General features: G+C 51.5%; 4 protein-coding genes across 6 annotated transcripts in view; 1 reads left to right on the forward strand and 3 right to left on the reverse strand.

The window, feature by feature from the left end:
- The window catches only part of NPR2 (natriuretic peptide receptor 2), a 16945-nt gene extending 12659 nt beyond the window's left edge, over nt 1-4286 (forward strand). The window contains exons 13-22 of the mRNA XM_007455974.1: nt 1-3; nt 154-337; nt 415-583; nt 743-889; nt 1389-1512; nt 1731-1799; nt 3384-3558; nt 3630-3728; nt 3996-4087; nt 4221-4286. The exon at nt 1-3 is cut by the window's left edge and continues 144 nt beyond it. Of these exons, the coding sequence (XP_007456036.1) occupies nt 1-3; nt 154-337; nt 415-583; nt 743-889; nt 1389-1512; nt 1731-1799; nt 3384-3558; nt 3630-3728; nt 3996-4087; nt 4221-4286 (1128 nt within the window). The remainder of the gene's footprint in view (nt 4-153; nt 338-414; nt 584-742; nt 890-1388; nt 1513-1730; nt 1800-3383; nt 3559-3629; nt 3729-3995; nt 4088-4220) is intronic.
- A 497-nt stretch (nt 4287-4783) lies between these two features.
- SPAG8 (sperm associated antigen 8) lies at nt 4784-6883 on the reverse strand. Its single transcript, XM_007456023.1, is given in 8 exon segments — nt 4784-4824; nt 4827-4980; nt 5086-5148; nt 5271-5385; nt 5470-5515; nt 5689-5863; nt 5966-6743; nt 6846-6883. Coding segments are annotated over 8 exon segments (1410 nt in total).
- Nucleotides 6884-7697: 814 nt separating this feature from the next.
- HINT2 (histidine triad nucleotide binding protein 2) lies at nt 7698-9856 on the reverse strand. Of its 3 annotated transcripts, none has more exons than XM_007455975.1 (5): nt 9717-9856; nt 8354-8494; nt 8152-8256; nt 7979-8051; nt 7698-7884 (listed from the first exon to the last, which is right to left on the reverse strand). In XM_007455975.1, the coding sequence occupies exons 1-5, from the start codon at nt 9801-9803 to the stop codon at nt 7793-7795; spliced, it is 498 nt and encodes a 165-aa protein (XP_007456037.1). In that variant the 5' UTR covers nt 9804-9856; the 3' UTR covers nt 7698-7792. The 3 variants fall into 3 exon arrangements, with proteins under 3 accessions (XP_007456037.1, XP_007456038.1, XP_007456039.1); XM_007455976.1 differs by having other exon boundaries at nt 8152-8226; nt 9717-9803; XM_007455977.1 differs by lacking the exon at nt 9717-9856 and adding an exon at nt 9426-9470.
- Nucleotides 9857-13137: 3281 nt separating this feature from the next.
- FAM221B (family with sequence similarity 221 member B) lies at nt 13138-17602 on the reverse strand. The gene is made up of 7 exons (XM_007456024.1): nt 16978-17602; nt 16659-16799; nt 14233-14343; nt 13843-14040; nt 13514-13651; nt 13269-13385; nt 13138-13175 (listed from the first exon to the last, which is right to left on the reverse strand). The coding sequence occupies exons 1-7, from the start codon at nt 17600-17602 to the stop codon at nt 13138-13140; spliced, it is 1368 nt and encodes a 455-aa protein (XP_007456086.1).
- Between the last annotated feature and the right edge of the window lie 1720 nt (nt 17603-19322).

The following is a 19322-nucleotide window of genomic DNA, read 5'->3' on the forward strand; positions in this document are numbered from 1 at the left end:
CCAGTGAGGCTTCCCCCACAACCTGCTTTTACATTGCCCCCCTGGCCCTGATCATTTCCGCCTAGGGAGGGTGGGAGAGGGAGACGGAGTGACAGTAATACGGCGAGCATTATAGGAATGAGGCCAGGTGGGCTTGGGGATTTCCTTTTTGAGGACCTGGCCGCCTGTTCCCTCTTTTCAGAGAAGCTGTGGACTGCCCCAGAACTGCTCAGTGGGAACCCCTTGCCAACCACAGGCATGCAGAAGGCCGATGTCTATAGCTTTGGGATCATCTTACAGGAGATAGCACTTCGCAGTGGTCCTTTCTACTTGGAGGGCCTGGACCTCAGCCCCAAAGGTGACAGTCTATCTGCTAACCAGAGCCTCCTCTACCTGGGGGACCTGTTCTTCATCCAAACCCTTTATCACCCTCAGAGATTGTCCAGAAGGTCCGAAATGGTCAGCGGCCTTATTTCCGGCCGAGCATTGACCGGACCCAACTGAACGAAGAGCTGGTTTTGCTGATGGAGCGGTGTTGGGCCCAGGACGCAGCTGAGCGACCAGACTTTGGACAGATTAAGGGCTTCATTCGCCGCTTTAACAAGTGAGAGGGCACTATGGTGCAGGAGCTCCCCGGGGCTAGAAGCCTCATCAGTCTTAGTGGGTGAGGTGGGGTTGGTGGGGCCGAGAGGGTGGGTTGGGTAGAAAGCCCTGGGGGTCTTGAGCATCTTGGAGCAGGTACCCTATCCTGGCCTCCTTCCAGGGAGGGTGGCACCAGCATACTGGACAACCTCCTATTGCGCATGGAGCAGTATGCCAACAACCTGGAGAAGCTGGTGGAGGAACGCACACAGGCCTACCTGGAGGAGAAACGCAAGGCTGAGGCTCTGCTCTACCAAATTCTACCCCAGTGAGACTTCTGTCCCCCTTCCTGAATTTTCCTGTGGTATTCTTCTGTTGGTTTCTGCCTAATCAAGCTCCTGAGAACTCACTTCCCAGCCCTTAGAATGCTGCTTTGTTACATCTTGCTACCATGAGCCCATTCTGGCTCTAGACGGTGTGTTTTCATTCTGTCTCCAAATGAGTTGTGCTGCCTTCTTCCTGGCTTCCCACCCCTTCTTCTTAGGACACTGCTCTACCAGACCTTTGCTCCAGCAAGTGTATGTAGAACAATCCCAACGTGAGATGTTTAGCCCGCATCCCCAGGGATCCCCTTCCAACCCCACACCACTTGTACACCTTACCTCGCCCTGGACTGTAATGTCTTCCCAGCCACCTTCCTTCTCCTCTACCAGGCTCAGCTTTCATGTTAGAACTCATCTCCGCTCCAGCCATACACTCTTTTCCTCTCTCTGGCCCTCCCACCCTCTTTCTCTGAGCTTGGCTCAAACTGTACCTTTGCTTCCTAGTTCAGTGGCAGAGCAGTTAAAACGGGGAGAGACTGTACAGGCCGAGGCCTTTGACAGCGTCACCATCTACTTCAGTGACATCGTTGGCTTCACAGCTTTGTCAGCAGAGAGCACCCCCATGCAGGTGAGAGCCAGGTGAGGGGCAGAGGGTGGGGTAGAGACCTGCGGGAGCTTCACTGGGGCATAGAGATCCTTGATAATAGGGAAGATTAGCTTGGTCTGTAGTTTCCATATCCTGTTATGGCTTGTGTGTTAAGAATTCTTAGAAAGTTGGACAGTCTTAGCTGGACAGTCTTAGAAAGTTGGAAAGTCTTAAGGCCTCTACTTTCCCATCCCTGTTAGGTGGTGACACTTCTTAATGATCTGTATACCTGCTTTGATGCCATAATTGACAACTTTGACGTCTACAAGGTGAGAGCTGGGGCTGCCCTTACACTGACACTCTTTTAAAACCCAGTCTCCCCGAATCCCACATGCCTTACCTGCTCCAGGGTCAGTTTTCCTGCCTGGGTCTCCAGCATCCTAGTGCTAGAGTACCCTTTGTAGACAAATGAGGCTCTGGCACTGTAATTGTACATTCCCGTCTAATCTCTTGTGAATCCTTAAGGCTTCCCTAATCGGAACCATCACAAGATCTAGCCCCTGTCTGCCACTTTTTGCCTAGGGGTATAGGCATAGCCTAGTCATCTTTTCTCTTCTCTTCATCCACTCCAGACATGGAGGAATCATACAGGATGTGGGTATAGAATGATTTATTGGGGTGAGGGACAAGCTATGTAGTGAAAGCTTTTTGTTGACGTCATTGAGTTGGCACAGGGTAGGCTTTATTGTGCTTGGGAGTAAAAATGATAGGGCTTTGTGACCAACCGTGTGGCCTTAGGCAAGTAACAGAAGCTCCCTGAGCCTCAGATGTTTTATCTGTATGATGGTAATAATAAATTTATTGTGGAAAATGCCTAATATTGTGCAGATAATATTTATTACCCACTCCTGTCCCTTCCCTTTGGACTTACTCTGCCATCTCTGTTATTACTGTAACAAAGAACTCCCATAAACCCTTTACTTGCATTCACCAATTGTTTATATTTTCCATTTGCTTTATTTAAAAAAAATCTATGTATCCATATATTATTTTCTGAACCTTTTGCAAGTAAGTTTCAGACACAGTGCCCCCTTTTTAAAAAAAATAAATCTATTTATTTTATTTTTAGCTGCATTGGGTCTTTGTTGCACGCGGGCTTTCTCTAGTTGTGATGAGCGGGGGCTGCTCTTTGTTGTGGTACACGTTGCAGTGGCTTCTCTTGTTGCGGAGCACGGGCTCTAGGCGCGCGGGCTTCAGTAGTTGTGGCTCACGAGCTCTAGAGCACAGGCTCAGTAGTTGCGGCGCACGGGTTTAGTCGCTTCCCGGCATGTGGGATCTTCCCGCACCAGGGCTTGAACCCATGTCCCCTGCATTGGCAGGCAGATTCTTAACCACTAGGCCACCAGAGAAGCCCCACAGTGCCCCTTTATCCCTAAACAGGTCAGGGTGTAGTTCCTAAAAACAAGGACCTTCTCTTACACAGCTTCAGTACAATTAACGAAGCCAAGTGCCTGCTTTCTTACCTTTGACACTTTAGGCTGTCTGAGGCTCATTTCACTGGGCCTCGTTGACCTCCCCACCAGCTTCTGTGCTCTTCAGGGCAGCCCTGTTGTCTTGCTTCCCATTTCCTGACAGCAGAGCCTATTTGACCATGTCCTGTTGCAGACAGGGTGTCCATTCAGCAGACATTTGTAGAGTATTCGCCAGGTGCTGGGGTGGGCAGGAGGATTTACAGATTCCCTTGACTTCCCCTTCTCCCAGATTCTCAGGACCATGGCACTTACTTTCTAGTCAATGTTCTGGCCCCCAGGCTGTCAGGATGACTCATAGTGGTACCCAGCTTGTCTCCTTCTGCCCTTCCCCATCCCCACTGATACAGATAGAGGTGACCTTTTCATCCCCCTCTCAATCAGGTAGAGACGATTGGAGATGCCTACATGGTGGTATCTGGTCTCCCAGGCAGAAATGGTCAGCGCCATGCCCCGGAAATTGCTCGTATGGCCCTGGCATTACTGGATGCGGTTTCTTCCTTCCGCATCCGCCACCGACCCCATGACCAGCTGAGGCTACGCATAGGGGTCCACACGGGTAAGGCTGACTCTCACTCCTGTCCTCATATTGACTTTTCCCAGGCTCTCCCAACCTATTTCTTCTCACAGGGCCCGTCTGTGCTGGGGTCGTTGGCCTGAAGATGCCCCGCTACTGTCTTTTTGGAGACACAGTGAACACTGCTTCCCGAATGGAGTCTAATGGTCAAGGTGAGACATTAGCCCTCAACCCCAGCATCAGCCTCAACCTGTGTTGGCCTTTTCTTCTTTTCACAGTTCCTCCAAATCTCATTCTGAGAGACCGCAGTTCCTGATTGCCCCATTCTTGGACATATTTTGGTTCTAGTGCATGTGCCCTGGGAAGACTGAGACCCTCCTGAGGGATGGTGGTTGGGTAAAGCTCTCTCCGATCCTGCCAGTTCTTCGGTTGCCTTTTCTTTGATTCTTCTTTCCATCATTTCCCCTATCCCACCCCAGCCCTTAAGATTCATGTCTCCTCTACCACCAAGGATGCCCTGGATGAGCTAGGATGCTTCCAGCTAGAGCTTCGAGGGGATGTGGAGATGAAGGTGATGGCAGGCCATGGGGAGGGAGTCATGGAATGGGAAGATGAACACAATCACGGGGTTTGTGGGGGGAAGGGAGGGAGATATGAGGAATAACATAGAAGAATCTGAATTATCTCTACTTCTCCGCTTCCAGGGAAAAGGAAAGATGCGAACTTACTGGCTCCTAGGAGAGCAGAAAGGACCTGCTGGTCTCCTGTAAACCCCACTTCTCCCCAAGTCATACAATCCCCTGCTGCTGGTACCCGGGTGGGCAGTGGCCAACATCTCTCCACATAGCAGAAGTGGACATTGTCACATGAGATGGAAACCAACATGCACAAAACCCCCAACTTATATGGAAGTTGCTGCCCTTTGCAGCCCAGCCTTGTACATATACCTGTTCCTCTCTGGCCTGGTTCCCTTCCTCCCTACCTTCTGTAAATATCTGTATCTAAACCAGAATATTTTGGCCAAATATAAAACAAACAAAAACAGTCACGGTGACATAGTCTGTGTTAGGGCAACTCCAAGGAAAGGTTATGGGGTATGGACACGGTAACTCACAGAATCACTGAATGAGCAGTCTCAGGATGAGAGAGAACACTTTTTATGTAAAGAGCCCCTTCACCAAGTACAGACCGAATTCACTTCCTCCGCATCTCTTCAGTACAGACAGAAGGAGATTCCATATTCCACATCTACTTCCCTCCTCCACCCTTAGACAGGAGTAGTTCTACCCCTCCCTCCACCACCTGCCCTCCTCCCTGACAGCCAAGGGGAGATATTTTCCCCAATTGGTGGGAATAATTCTCGGGTTCATAGGGCAAGGGCTGCCCTAGAGACAAAGGCACTGGTGTTGAGAAGCTGCAGTTCTTCCGGAATGGCGTGTCCAGAGTCCTGATGTTACTGACACCCTGGAGGAGTGCCAGAATGAGGGCAGAGCCCTGTCTCCTCCAAGCCGGGACAGAACAGCCTCTTCCCTTCTCCCCAACTCCCAACACCTGGTCACCCTCACACACCTGTAGCTGTGGTGCCCTCTGTAGCCAGAAGGTTTCAGGCTGTTCCTTAGGGTAGTCGTGAGGCTGTGAGGGAGAGATACTGAATAACTCTTGGCCTGAAGCTCCCTCTCTCAACCTCTGGGCCTGCTGCTTTCCCACAGCCTGTCAGGGCCCAGCTGTACAAGTGGGGTGGGATGGGTTCTTACCTTTGTTGGGGCAGGAGGCCCTGACTGCACCAGCTCCTTTCCATAGTCGTGGTATGTCACAGACTCGACCTCAGAGTCCTTCCTTGTGGGTTCCTGCTCTGCCTGCACCTCTTTACTACATTGACCTGGGGGGCATCAAGGCCATTCTCCCCTGATTTTTGTCCTCCCCCTCCCCTTTCCCCTTCACCCAGCCTCTCACCAGATCTGGTGGTGCAAGAACATCTCCAGCATGGCTTCACGCTTCCCTGTGGGAGGCCAGGGAATGGACAGAGTGAGGGAGTCTGGTTAAGAAACAGGCCCAGAAGAAAAAAAATTGGGGAAAAGGAAGAAAAACTGAGCTTTGCCCTTACACTCATCAGACATTCCTTTTTTTTTTCTCTGCTAGACTCACTCTGGCTCATTCTCTCATGTTTCATACCTCGAATTGGCTGAGAGTGGTTTCCTGGGGGCTGGTATGAGTCTTTCTGGGTGGTGCTGGAGCACATGGGTGACTGTGGCTCCAGGGTCATCAGTCCCCGGTGTCCGTGTCGGAAAAAGAAACTCTCAGAGCCATCCTGCATGCTTGGGACTTGATCCAGGTGGTTGGTGGCTCTCTGTGGGCCCCAAGTTGAGTGACCATGATATCCTTTGTGGTACCCACCCTCATCAACTGGGGGCAGCCTTCAAGAAAAGGGAGCAGGTTAAAACCTTAATACCTCCTCCTCCCAGTTGTAGAGAAGGCACTGGCCCCGTGGCAGTGTTTCATTGAGAACCTTACTTGTCCCTTCAACCTCAGGGGGCTTCCACAGCCCTCGGGCACCAGATTCTGAGACTTTCAAACATTTCCAGGGTTGTTTCTGAGGCTCCCAGTGGCTGTGGTGACTCCAGGAGGCATAATTAGGGAGCAGATCTGCCCTGGGTTTTTTGAAGCCTGAAGGAGCAGAGGAGCTGAAACCAGGGCCCTGGCCAGAGCCTGGCCTATGCCTAGAATCAGCGGCAGGACCAGGACCAGTGCCTCGACCAGAGCCGTCGCCAGGACCTTGACCAGAGCCACTGCCAGGACCAGAACTGGAGCCAGGACCAGGGTCAGAGCTGAAGCCAAGACCAGGGCTAGAGCTGGAGCCAGGAACAGGGCCACGGCTAGAGCTAAGGTCATTTGCAGTATAGGGATTCCAAGCAATATGGGAAACAGAGACAGGCTCAAAGCCAAGTCTCCCGTGGCCTATCTTGTGGGTAAATCTGGGTCCAGCGTAGCGCTCCCCAAGAAGACGTTCAGAGGAGGGCTCCATGAGAAGGCTCCGTTCAGAACAGGGCACTGGGGTCTTTGTAGGTAATGCAGCTGCTTTGGTAGTGGAGGCGGCTGCAGTGGCTGCAGCAGCTGCTGAAGCTTCTGCGGTTGCAGCTTCCAGGGCTGACCTATGACAGCCATCCCAAGAAGGAAAGGGATCCGAAATAGACCCTAGTCCTTCGGAGCTGGGCTGTACATCTAAAGATCTGAAAAAAAGTGAAAGTGGCAAAGTTGTCAGAAGCGCAGCAAAGCGAGTCTATTAACCTTCCTTGTCCCCTTAAGCCTGCAGCCAGAGCTGTGCCTCTCACCGTGACTGTGATCCCTCGGAAGACTCAGTGGTCTCCATCTGCAGACGCCAGCTACTGGGTTGCCATAGAGACGGCAAATCATTCCAGGAGACTGCGCAGAACCAGAGCTGGGCTGACGGGGAGGGTGGGGGTGGAGGCAAGGTCTTTGCGGGGCGGAAGTCTTACACCTGGCGTAGTTTGGGAAGTCTGCCTTCCGTCCGGCCTCCCTTCGGCCTCCCTTCCGCCTCAGCCCCTCCCTTCCGCCTCAGCCCGGCTTTTACGGTTCCGCTGGCCTAAGGCCTCGCCCCCCATACCTAAGCAGGACTTACTGAGGCTTTCTAAGGTGGTTCTTTGCGTTGAACAGGCACAGAGCTGTTATATCAGATGAAAGCCTACTTGGTATGTTTATGTAGGGGCAACAGTAGTTCATTCTCAAAAGTAGGGGCATCTTTTTAAAAATTTTAAGGATGAAAAGACATCAGACAGCAGCTTAAAAGCAAAATGGTGAGACATGGGAATTAGTCAAAGGGTAGTGACTTTTTTGGTGTGATTCTCTTTCAATAAAAGGCCTTCACATTGACAATCCTCCTTCCAGCCCCCCTTAGAACATGGCTTGGCATCGGAATTGAGCAAGTCTTGGGATTCAGTCTCTTCCTACTCATTCAGGCTTATTCCTACTGCTACTTTTCTAGAGGCCTGACCCAGGTGGACCATGAGTCCTGAGCTCACAGATATATAGGCAAATGCTCCTTTAGCTACAGGATGGGCCTCCTTAGTGTCTCAGACCATAGTCAAGGGGGATCATAGTCTTGAATCAGTTTTCTTTCCTATTTGTGGTATAAATCTTTACATATTTAAGACAGGGATCCAGAATTGAGGGAGAGCAAGTTTATTAGCATTACAGGGTGCCGTTTTTCCCCACCCCCATCCAAGCATCCAAGTCTGAGGTCCTTGGTCACTTGGTAGGTTCAACCTGGAGGCCACTGGAGCTGTCGGCCCCCAAGTACGTGAATGTGCAGGTGATACACAGATTGTGCACCCAGCTTCCCATCGTTGATCACTGAAATGGAGCTTGGGTCAAAGAATGAAGATCATACCGAGGGGTAGGTATGAGAATTCATAGGTGAGGGGCTCAAGGGCCAAACGTCACTCACCAAGTCGGTATCCATCTCCCAGCCCCTCAGCCTTTGCTGTCTTCTTGGCCACAAGGAGAAGGTGTCCTAGAAGCTACAGGGAAAGGGGAAGGAGACATGTGGCTTCATTTACAGGGAGCAAAATTTCTGAGTACAGGGCTCCCCCAGCCAAACCCTGGCCCTTTTCTTCCCACCTGCTGGTCTTCTTCTTCAGCCTGGCTAATGCGAGGAATGGGCTTCTTAGGAATGACCAGAAAGTGCACAGGAGCCTGAGGGGCCACATCACGGAACACAAGACACTGGGAGCAATGACAGGCCAGAGGCCACCATGTTATTTCAACAGGCTGGATGATATTTATGAAATTCCTAAGGGGATGAGTCCTAAGGGCGCCCCACCTGCTGGTCCTCATACAGAATGTCAGCTGGGAGGCTTCGATCCAGGATCCGGGAGAAGATGGTTGGGGCTGCCCCCCCAGGAGCTGCCTGCTGGGCCTTGGCCACTTCATTCCCATCAGTCACAGCTGCAGCTCCTCGGACCTGAAGGTGGGTCAGACACACCCAAGGGAGGAAGCTGACAATACGTGTCTCATGTACTTAGTTGGGGCTGGCAGAGACTGGCCATTAACTTCACCCTTCTAAGAACCTATTAGTGGTTCCTACTCAAAGGGAAAGTTCCTCACTTTCAGAGCATCAGCAGCAGAGAGCAGGGCCAGATAGTGCTGGGCCTGGTTAGATAACAGGCAGATTTCACTGCAGGATTCAGCAGTGCAATTGATTCCTGCTCCTAAAGGGTTGAGGAAAGCTAGCACTGTTCAGGGGAAAGGATCCAGAATGAGAACCTGGAGGCTTAGGTCCAAGTTCCTATTTTACTATTGAATTACCTTAGATAAATCCCCTCTCTCGGCTTCAAATATAAAAGGGGTGGTTTGCATCATCTCTTAAGACTACTTGGAGCTCTTTCCATTTACTCTCACCTTGTTAATGTTTCCATTTACTTCCATTACTTGTTTTCTGATCTTTAAGCCGTGTTAACTATCTTATCCAGGTTTTAATACAATTGCCCTGTTTGACACAAAGGTGTCTGGGTGTCACATCTGACCTCTTACTGTGAATTTTCACTCCAGTCCCCTGAATCGGTGGAGGGAGGAGTTCAGTTGAGTGAACACAACCCCAGCCCCTGGGGATTGAGGGTAGGGAAGGCCCAGTTTCCCAGGGACTGAGAGAAGGCTGAAGTCAGAGATGTCACATTGTGGGGAAAACGGACGGAATGAATCTGACCCCTTGAGTCGCTCTGGCAAACAGGAAGAAGAAGGGGAGTTAGCATTAGTGCTCAGTAGAAAGCCACGAGTCTGACGGGGCAGAAGACTGGCTCCCAGGAGAAAAAGCTCACGTCCCGCAGGGGGCACTGAGGAGCTGCCCAGAGTAGGCGTTCGGTCGGCTGGGAGACGGCAGCAGACGCTGCACTGACCCTGTGTCGACCTCGGTGCCCGGGCCTGTGCAGGGCGTCGTTCATCGCCGATTCGTTTCTCTCGCGGCGAGGCTTTAAGAGATGCTGCCGTGACCACCAATCCGACCTCACCGCACAGCCCTGGAGCCTGCACTTCGGGAGGGGCAAGGTTCCCGGCTGGGCGCTCGGGCTCCGGCCCCGCGAGGCCGCAGGGCTGCGCAGGCCAGGGTAGCCGGGGAGGAACGCGCCCCTCGGCCCTGGAGGGCGTCAGAGCCCGCGGGACCCCTTCCTCGCCCCACGGTCACCTCTCACCTGCGCCCCCCGCGGCCCCGCTACCGCTACCGCCACCGCCCGGCGCGCAACGCAGAGCCTGGCGGCCAACACCGTGGCTGCCGCCATCTTCCCCTCCGCTGCGGGAACCTCCCACCCCGGCCAGCGCTCGGGCTCTGTGGCCAGCCCAGGTGGGGAGGCGGGGAGCCGGCGAGCGGTGGCCATTGGCTCCGCCCGCGGCCGGGACCCCATCATCCCATTGGGTCACGCTCCTGGGCCCGGCACGCCACTGGCTCCGCCGCCACGGTAGAGGCGGGGTCTTTTCATCCCATTGGCTTCTTGTGCCAACTCGAGGGCGAATTTTCTACTCCTTTGGCTTCGTCCTCTAGTCAGAGTGAAAGTTCCTTTACGATTGGATCCCCTCTCTAGTTGCGCTGAGATAGTTTCTCACTCCATTGGAAGGATTGAGAGACCTGGAGGTGGGATTTTCCTCCAATTGGCTCACAAGACAAGGCCGGCCCAGCTTAGGTTGCGGCTCGCGGGGCAGGGGGTAGTGGGGCTTTTATCGTACTAGCTCCTTCTATTCGGGTCGGGCCCCTACTGGTGGGCTGGGAAGAAGGGGGCGGTGCTCCGTCACCTGCCGCGCAGAGGCTCAGAGGCTGTGGACCCTTTCCTTGCCTTGGCCAGGAGGAAGGCGGGGTTCGGGGAGAGGCCGCTCCGCGCTTATTGGCCCCAGGAACCACCACTACCCCTGGAATTCCAGGCAGATAGGAGTCCCGGAAGAAAGAGGCGGGTGGAGGTCGCCGGGCGGTTGGTCTGAAGGTGAACGGGCACGGGTTTTGTTTGTTTTTTTAACTGGTGGGATAGATACCCAGCATTTTCCCCACAAGGACAGTTTCAGCCCCTTGACCATTTCAAAGATGTTAACTTACTCATCTGAGGGCAGTTCCTCCTTAGTTTATGTGCTTGTTAAAATATTCCAAGACTAAAGATTCTGCAGTTTGTTTTCGGGGCGGTTTTTGCATTTTTCTTTTCCTTTTTTTTTTTTTTTTTAACGGGCGGGGACAGGAGTGTCCTGTCTTTGCTGCACGACTAATAAGCAAAGGAATACGTATCCAATGTTATTTCCTAATCAGAAAAAGTATGGGATACGGTTAGCTCCGTGCCTGGCATTTTCAGTGAGCCGAGCGAGTTTGAAAGACAAGGGAAATGTGTTACGGCTAGGTTAGAAGTATATTTCGTTCTGCTGGAATATATATTTTTTGACATCAGAAATATGGGGTCACAAAATGCTAATGTACTCACACCAGGAAAGTTTTAGTCTGAGGTTTAACACAGGAGAAAAGTCACCACCGTATCGGTTTTTTTTTGTTTGTTTGTTTTTAGCACATGGCCTAACATGTATAGGTGCCCAGTAATTATTTGTGGAATGAATAACATTTGGTGTTTTCTTTCACTTCCTTTTCCATAATATATAATACATATGTATTACATATTATATTCTTATTCTTCCATTTACAGTTTCCCATATTATTACATAGTCTATGTAAATATACTTTGTAATGGCTGCATAATACTTTCTTGAATGAGTTTATCACAGTAACCAGTCCTTTATTGTTGACTATTAGCTGAGTTGGTTTTAGTGAGTGGTCATCATGGTGCTAATTGCCTAATAACCAGTAATGGGGAATTCTACTTCTGGAGATAGTAATGATTTCTTTTGAATAGCCATATTATTGTTAGAGAGTCCTTTCTCCTCCAAAGGACAGGCATTTGACCTTGTTATTTCCCCCAGGAGTTCTAGCAGCCAAAGTTGCATACCTTTCCTTGGAATAATAGAGGGCCTCCCTAAACGTGAGGAGATGTACACTGGCCTTTTCAGTGCCCTGGAGGCTGCCGTTGTCCGTGTGCCTCTGGGACAGCAGCAGCCCCTAGAGCTGCTCTGGAGAAGGGCAAGAGATAAAAGGTGCTGGGAAGAGGAAACCAGCCAGGAGCGGTAGGTGAGTACAGAACACTTTGAAACTGGTTATTTCTTCAGATTCTCATAGAGGCAGGTAGCACAGAGGTTATCTTATTTTATAGATCCAGAAACAGAGGCCCCAAGAGGGAAAGTGACTTGTCTAAGATCACAGAGCTCATTAGTGTCAGAAACTCCTATTCCCCATAAGAATCACCAGTGGGCTTCCTAGTCACTCCCCAACACTCACTGACTCTGGCCCCTAGCCCACAGTCTTCTCCACTCCAGGCTCTTGTGATCACTTGCAGCTGCTGTCATCTGAAAGCTGCAGCGCTCTGCGTGTTCTGGCCACTGTCTTCTGTACTTTGATCCCTACCACTACATCTTCTACTGGACCTCATGAGACTTCTGTTCCTTTGTTCCCTTTTTTAATCTGTCAGTTGCTTCCTGGCTTCACTTTCCTATTTGTATGGTCAGCTCCCTCCACATCCTCAAGCCTTCTTTTGCATTATTTTCCTGATCATCCTCCCTGATACCCTTCCCGTCACCACCGATTAATCTAAATATTTTGCTTCTCTGCTTCTCTAACTAGGTTCCTGCTTCCAACTATACCTGAATCCCTAATTGCCCACCGATCAGGTTTTCCTCCAGTTTCCCTCATTAGCCTTCCCAAACCTTCACCTCTCTTCCTGTCTCCTACCCCCCACTCTTATCCCTCTCCTCCCCCACCAGCAACTGACCTTGTCTCCTACTTGTCTGGGGAACTTCCACCAGATCCTACTCCCTGCAGCTCAGTGAAGGCCCCATCCTTCCTTCCATCCTTTCTTCCGTCCTCCTCCCTCCTCCTCCTGGTGTCAAGAAGTGGTGTTTCTCCTGTCCAGAGTGAATCCCTTCACTTCCGCCTTGACCCCATCCTCTCCTTCCATCTTTGGGATGTGGCTTCACCAGGCATCTCTCTTTCTCTTCTGTACCCTTCAAGGTCTTTTTCTCTACTGGCCCCTCCCTTTTTCCTAAATACAAAATGCTTCCTTGACCCCACATCCCCCTGTAGATATCGTCTGACTTCTTCCCTGCTCTTTTCGTCTAAGTTTCTTAAAGAAATTCCTTCACACTCACTGCTGTTTGGTCCACTGCACCACTGAAGCTGCACCCTCTGAAGTCACCAAAGACCTTCTGATCGCAAAATCCGATGGACACTCTTCAGTCTTTGTCTTACTGGAGCCCCTACCTGTGTCTAATATCACTGCTGCTTCTTGAAATCCCCTCCCTCCTTGGCTTCCTTGAAGCCACTCTCTCCTCCTGATGCCAGAGCTAGCAGTTTGAACGTGGGTGCAGTGGAGGCAGATGGCTGGATCCAGCCTCTCTCCTGCCTGGTGCTCTCTCTCACCCCCTGTAGGTGCCAACTCCAAGGTCCTAGGGTGTCTACCCCGGGCCGGGCTCTATCTGCCTCATACAGAGCCAGCCAGATTCCAGTGGCTTTCCCTTTATTGCTGATCTGGGCCAGGCTCACAGAGGCCTGCACCAGGTGTTGACAGTGTCTGTCCCTGGAGGAGGGAAGCAGAGGTGAAAGGGTCAGGTACAGGGGTCAGATATGGGGCCAGGCTGGACACTGCATGGGCTAGGAAGCCCAGGGAGACTAGGGTGGGAGCTGGGACGGCCAGAGGGCCCCTTCTTCTGGAGGGCCTCGACGTCAGAGTTGTTGATGATGGCTTCTCGGAGGGTAGGCATCTCCACTAAAGGCACATAATCTGGTCCTGGGGGTGGAAACCAGTGCAGGTATGAGATGCAGGAGGGAGGGGTGGGTGGGCAGGATGGGATGGTGGAGGGCAGGAGTGCCTTCCTGCCTGGCCTTCTGATTCCAGACCCTGGAGTGGGCCCCTACCCCAGGCTGCCCCCTCACAGTGAAGCCTCCCTCCTCGCTGCCAGGTCTCCTCAGTCTCAAAGAAAGTCTCATGTTCTTCCCAGCGCCAGTCACAGGCCACACAGAGGAACTTAGACTCAAAGCAGTTGCACCAACAGCCTGCGGCAAGGGGGCAGCCAAGAAAAGTATAGGGTATTGGGGCTTCCCCAGGGGCTGACTACATTCTCATCTCTTCCTCACCAACTGCAAGCCCAAGTGTCTTCACCCAGCTCCCCATCTGCATCCCCAAACTATTTGCAACCTATCCCGACCCATGCCCACCCCTGCACTCCCCTTGCTCTGGAAGGTACCTTTGACCCTGCAGGAATGGGACCTGGTAGCTGCGTGGTCTTCATGGCTGTGTTTGCAGCGACATTGGGCTCTCCACGCCCTGGGGTCAAAGGTGGCCCACCTCTTGAGCCAGAACTCACCCACCTCCTCTGGGCGTGATGGGATAAAGCAGAACATGAGGCAGCGGCACCGGCCCACATTGCAGGGCACGGATATGTCTGTGAGTAGGGGGATGGATGGTAGGGTTAGACCAGCACCTGACAGGGCCTGGCTTTCCCATGTAAACCCCCTCCCCCAAACCAACACACACACACACACACACACACATACACACACACACACACACACACACACACACACTTGCTCTCATACATCCCAACACGTGACAGAGGACAGTTATCACTCCACACCTGAGATGATCTGGTGCTCTCTCAACAAGTGTCCACAAAAGCACTTGGACTCATCCCCAATCCGGAAACAGTCCCATAGATAATGGGGGCAACGCCAGCCAATATAGAGACCTGGGTGTGGAGGGATTGAGTAATAAGGAAAAGTAAGAAGAAAAAATAGCCTAAGCTCCCCCCAAGGTGTTCTCACCTCTCCCCCCGTGTGTATCTATCTCTACCCACGGGTCCTCATCCCTACCCCTTTAGACTTTTTTCTTCAAGGTTTGCTCATCGCCCCACAAGTGTCTTCAGATCCCTCCCCACCCTAGGATCCATTCCATCTGTGTCAGCCTGTCAGAGGGAACTGAAGACGGTCTTCAATGCAGAGCAGGAAGATTATATGTGAACTTTTGTTTGACGATGAACATGTATCTCACTGAGTTCTCTGTGACTGTGGGATTCTCATCTCCTCCCCTCCCAACATTAGAGTCCACCTTTGTTCTGTTTCCTTGAAGTGTCTAAGGTGAGGGAAAGGGAAAATGATGGGCCAGGTGCAGAGTAGATGGTGGGGACTGGCTCCTAAGGAGCGTAGTATTGAAGGGACCTGAAGAGGAGGAGGAGGTTGGGCAACCCTGGTGCCAGGAGGTAGGAGGAGGGCTTCTCTCACTTCTCCACGTTGGCACCTTCATACTTCCCTTCTGTGTTCCTGGTGTTACTGAACTAATACCCTCTGTGAACTTGAGAAGGGCTGCCTATGGCTCTCCAAGGGTCAGGAGAAAGGGGGAGGCCAGAAGTCATGAGTGGTGAAAAGCAAAAATATAAGCTTGTTAGGCTGAGAAAGGAGGCATGGAAAGGAAGGTGAGGCTAAGACATATCCCTGAGAGCTGGCACCAGCAAGAGGCCACCACCCTTGAGATCTGAAACTGTCTGGCTTCACGGTCAGTCTCACCACAAGGCAAGGGTGGTGCTGAGTAAATGTGGGAGGAGAACCAGAGCATTTCCCACTCAGAGTTTCTCATCCTCTGTGAGAGCTGAGAGTACCCCAACTTCGAGCCAAGAATCCTGAGTTCCCACGGAGTGGGGCCTTTAGCTCTACGACTCTTATTCCCATTTAAAGTTTCCAGTGAACTGTCACCTCCACCAGAAGGTTGTCCCTGACTTCCCCTGTCTGTCTAGGGGCCCTTCCTCTTGACTTCTGTGGCTCTCATTCTACTCCTGTCACAGTACAATGCATTATAATGGACTGTTCACGTGTGTTCTCGTTAGACCGTGAGTTCCTCCAAGGAAGGGTCAGTCTTTTCATCGATGTCCTAACACAGGACCTGGCACAGAATAGGTGCTCAGAGAATATAGATGCTTGACTGAATAAGTGAGTGAGCAAATTCCTTTAGGAGGGAAGTGAGACTCCATATTCCAGGCAAAGCCCTGAAATTCCATAAGGAGAATGAGAAAGAGTTAGTGTCCTCTGGTCTTTGACTCTGGCCAGGACCACAATCCACAATTCTGTGCCTGTCAAACTAGATTTTCTTGTCTTGCCCCTGGTCTCCTAGGCTCTTAAGCCTGTCCAGATGTGCCTTTTGGCTTTGATGCTTCTGACTTGATATTGCCAGCCTGTGGTATTAGTGCCCTATTACAACAGGGAAGCTTGGTTGAAAGGGCAGATTTTAGGCCGAGTCACAATGCGGGTGGGCAGGGGCTAGGATTCCACTAGAGGAATTCTGAACTCTGTTCAGAGTAGCAGGGTACAGTGCAGGAACGGGTGAGGTGCAGAGGTGAACAAGTGTTAGTGCCCATAGATCAAGGCCTAGCCTGAGGGCCTGGGAGAGTCAAATTCAAGCACTGATGTGGGAGTCATTGCCCACCTTTCAGATGAAGAAGACTGGAGTTTGAACCAGGGGAATGGCAATTATACCTCAGACACTACTTGAGGGGCTGCAGTGATGACAGCCTTTTTTTTTTTTTTTTTAAACTTTTGGCCACACCATGCAGCATGCGGGATCTTAGTTCCCTGACCAGGGATTGAACCCGTGCCCCCTGCAGTGGAAGTGCGGAGTCTTAACCACTGGACCACCAGGGAATTCCCCATGACAGCCTTTTAATGGAGTTCTACCAAGGGGACTAAGGCCTTTTGCCATATCGGAGCAACAAGTCACCTGGAAACTGTCCAGGGTCCTGGGCCATCTCTGCCTTAGGATCTGTTTGTTGCAGGGTATCTGAGCCTTCCTTCAGCCACCTGTTCCTGCCTGGTTTTTTGTGAATATCCCCACTTTTTGTCTGCAGCCACCCTCATCTACCTTGGCCTACCTGCCTGCTCCCCTCCCAGATTCCAGGCAGGTGGCATTGCCATTTCCACGAGGGCTATCCATTGAACAGGCAGGTTCCTAGATCCTGTTGGATGGGAGGATGTCCATGGGCCTGTCACCAGCCCCTGAAAGGCTGCCTGGGCTCACCTGTTTGGATGGCATTCAGGGCTGCCTCCTTCTCCCACTGGAAAAGATAATTCACCTGAGCACCAAACTTCCCTTTGTGCATTGCCTTAGTCACTTCCACCAGGTCTGCCTGCTCAGCAGGGACCACTCGGTGAAGGGTGTAATCTGGGGAGGAAGGGGCTGAGTAATTAAGGGGAAGTGAGGAGGCCCTAAAACTAAGAGAAGGGGCCAGGTTAGAGAGTAACTCAATCTCCTCCTCCTGGGGCAGGTCAAAGACAGTGATGAGAAAGGGGGAAAGGGCAGGAGCAATTACGGCTGACTCCTTTCTTCCCCTTCTTCTTGCCCAGCTGGTGTTCAGGCTGAGCTGCGTGAGCGGTGCTGTCAGTGGCATCCACCCCTTTCTCCCCCTCTTCTTCCTCTTCCCCATCTTTTGCAGATGTGTCCAGGTGGACCTGGGCTGGAAGGCCCGAAAGGGAGTGCTTTGGAACGCTCTCAGATTCAGAGGTCTGGATAGACCTCCTTGTCCACGAGCCCTCACTGGAGGAAGACTCAGAGAAGGCTTCCTTCAGATAATCAGAGGAAGACACAGAGACACAGCTTAGTGATGAGGTCTGAAAAGTAAGGTGTTTCTCTGGGACCTTGGAGATGTGAGTCTCCAACTGGGTCTCAGGGGTAGGGGTCTCCAAAGGGACCTCAGAGGCAGAGTGTTCTAAAGGAATCTCAGAGATGGAAGGCTCCAAAGGGGTTTCAGCGGTGTGGGTCTCTAAAGGGATCTGGGAAATGGATGGCACCATATGAGATTCAGAGGCAAGGGGCTCTAAAGGGGTTTCAGAGAGGGCAGGCTCTAAGGGGATTTCAGGGATAGGGGGCTCCTGTGAGTCCTCAGCAGAGGCGTCCTTTGAAGAAAGGCTCTCTTCCGCATCCGTGGTGGTATGAGGCTCTTCTGTGACCTTGTCTGCTTCCATCTAGTGGTAGAATAGGGTACACGTTTCATTAGGTTGGGATTGGAGGGTCTGCAAGTCAGGATTCACAGGGGGCTATGGAATGAGGATAAAGTTTTCAGTGTACCTGAGATATAAGGGGGAAGCCAGATGAGCTCTGGACCAGGGTATGGTGCTAGGAGCTTCACCCATGTGCCTAGACCCCGTATCGCATACTGAAAGGCTGAAGCAGTCAGAATCCCATCAGTAGATGGTAGCAGAGGAGGGGTCCTAACATAGCATCTTGGCTGGTCCAAGAGCAGGGTTCTGGGCATAACTTAGGACCATGGAGGTCAGGCTGTGGAGTTCCAGAGACTGGGAAGACCAAGCCAAAGTGGGGGTTTGCTCCCAAGAGTGCAGGAGGATGCCATGACCTCAGTCTAGTTTTGTCTAGGGACCCCTCCCCCACCCCTTGGTGATGTCATTCATGTTCAAGGCTTCAGCTACTTCCAGCTGTATGCTGATGACACCTGATGACTCCTAAATCCATATTTCCAGCTCAGACCTTTTAAAACCCCTGTACTTCACAGTCATACCCAACTGTCTGCTGGACATTGCTAAATGGATGTCCCACAGGGCATCAAAAGTGAACTCTGAGAATTATCCTAGAATTCTCCTTTCCCCTCAGCCTACATCTTAAAATGGGCACCAAGGACTGTATTTCCTATCTTCTAAATATCTCCCAAATCCATTCTCTCTTCTCTTTTCTCTCCAATTTTGTTCAAGTTCTCATCATTTTCTACCTGGATTATGTAATAACTTTGCCCCTCTGCTGCCTTCCCCAGCATATTAATCCACTTTCCCATTCTTTCATTGATTTAGGTAACTTTTACAAAGAGCCTAATCTCAGGTACTGGACTCAGTTGAAAGAATCTGGGAAGAAGACAGGTTAACCAAAATGACAATACCAACGAGTTGGTGGTGTGCTGGGGTAAGCCCAGGATGCTGTGGGGGTTGGGGTGTGCCTAATTTATCTTGGAAGGATGTCCAAAAGGGGTCAGTCCACCTTAATGACCCAGGCGAGACTTTTCTAAAATGCAAAGCCAACAACGGCATTCCCTTGCTTAAAAATTAACACTCAGTGACTCAGCCTAAGTATTAGGTCCAAATTTCTTGGCCCTGACATTCAAGGCTTGTCATCATTTGCAACACTGCCTAAGGATTCCAGCCTTACCTTCCCCTGGTCTCTACCTTTGTCCATGCTCCAGAAATACTCTATCATTTCTTAAACTCATCCAGGCCTTTCTAAAGGGGAAGTTTGTGTCAGAAAGCAGAGGGAGAGTAGGATGATGGGGAGGAAGATGGCCAGACATTCAGCAAGAGGATAAAGGGGCCTGAGGGTGAAGAACCAGAGGATGGGAGGAGAGGAAAGGGAAAAGGGGAGGAGGGAACTGAGTGGAGAAACATGGGGGAGGGAGAGGATAAGGATGAAAAGTAGAGAATGGGAGGGGGTTGGACTGAGGTGGGAAGGGACAGGAAGGTATTAGGAGGGAATGGAACGAGGATTTGGAAGAGGGGCCTTTTGAGAGACTACATACCTCTGGGCTTTGTCTCTGCTGTTACAAGTCCTTAGGTCAGGATCTTGTCTTAAGCTGGGAAGGGGAAGGGAAGTATTGGCCCCGAGGGAGAGAAGGCGCTTGTGGTTGTGGACGAGCCCTGGCTGCAGGCGCTGTGTGCTGAGAGGCCTTGCCTGCAAGTCACAACT

The sequence above is a fragment of the Lipotes vexillifer genome, unplaced genomic scaffold (genome assembly GCF_000442215.2).
Source record: "Lipotes vexillifer unplaced genomic scaffold, Lipotes_vexillifer_v1.1 scaffold920, whole genome shotgun sequence".
Classification (NCBI taxonomy): Eukaryota; Metazoa; Chordata; class Mammalia; order Artiodactyla; family Lipotidae; genus Lipotes; species Lipotes vexillifer.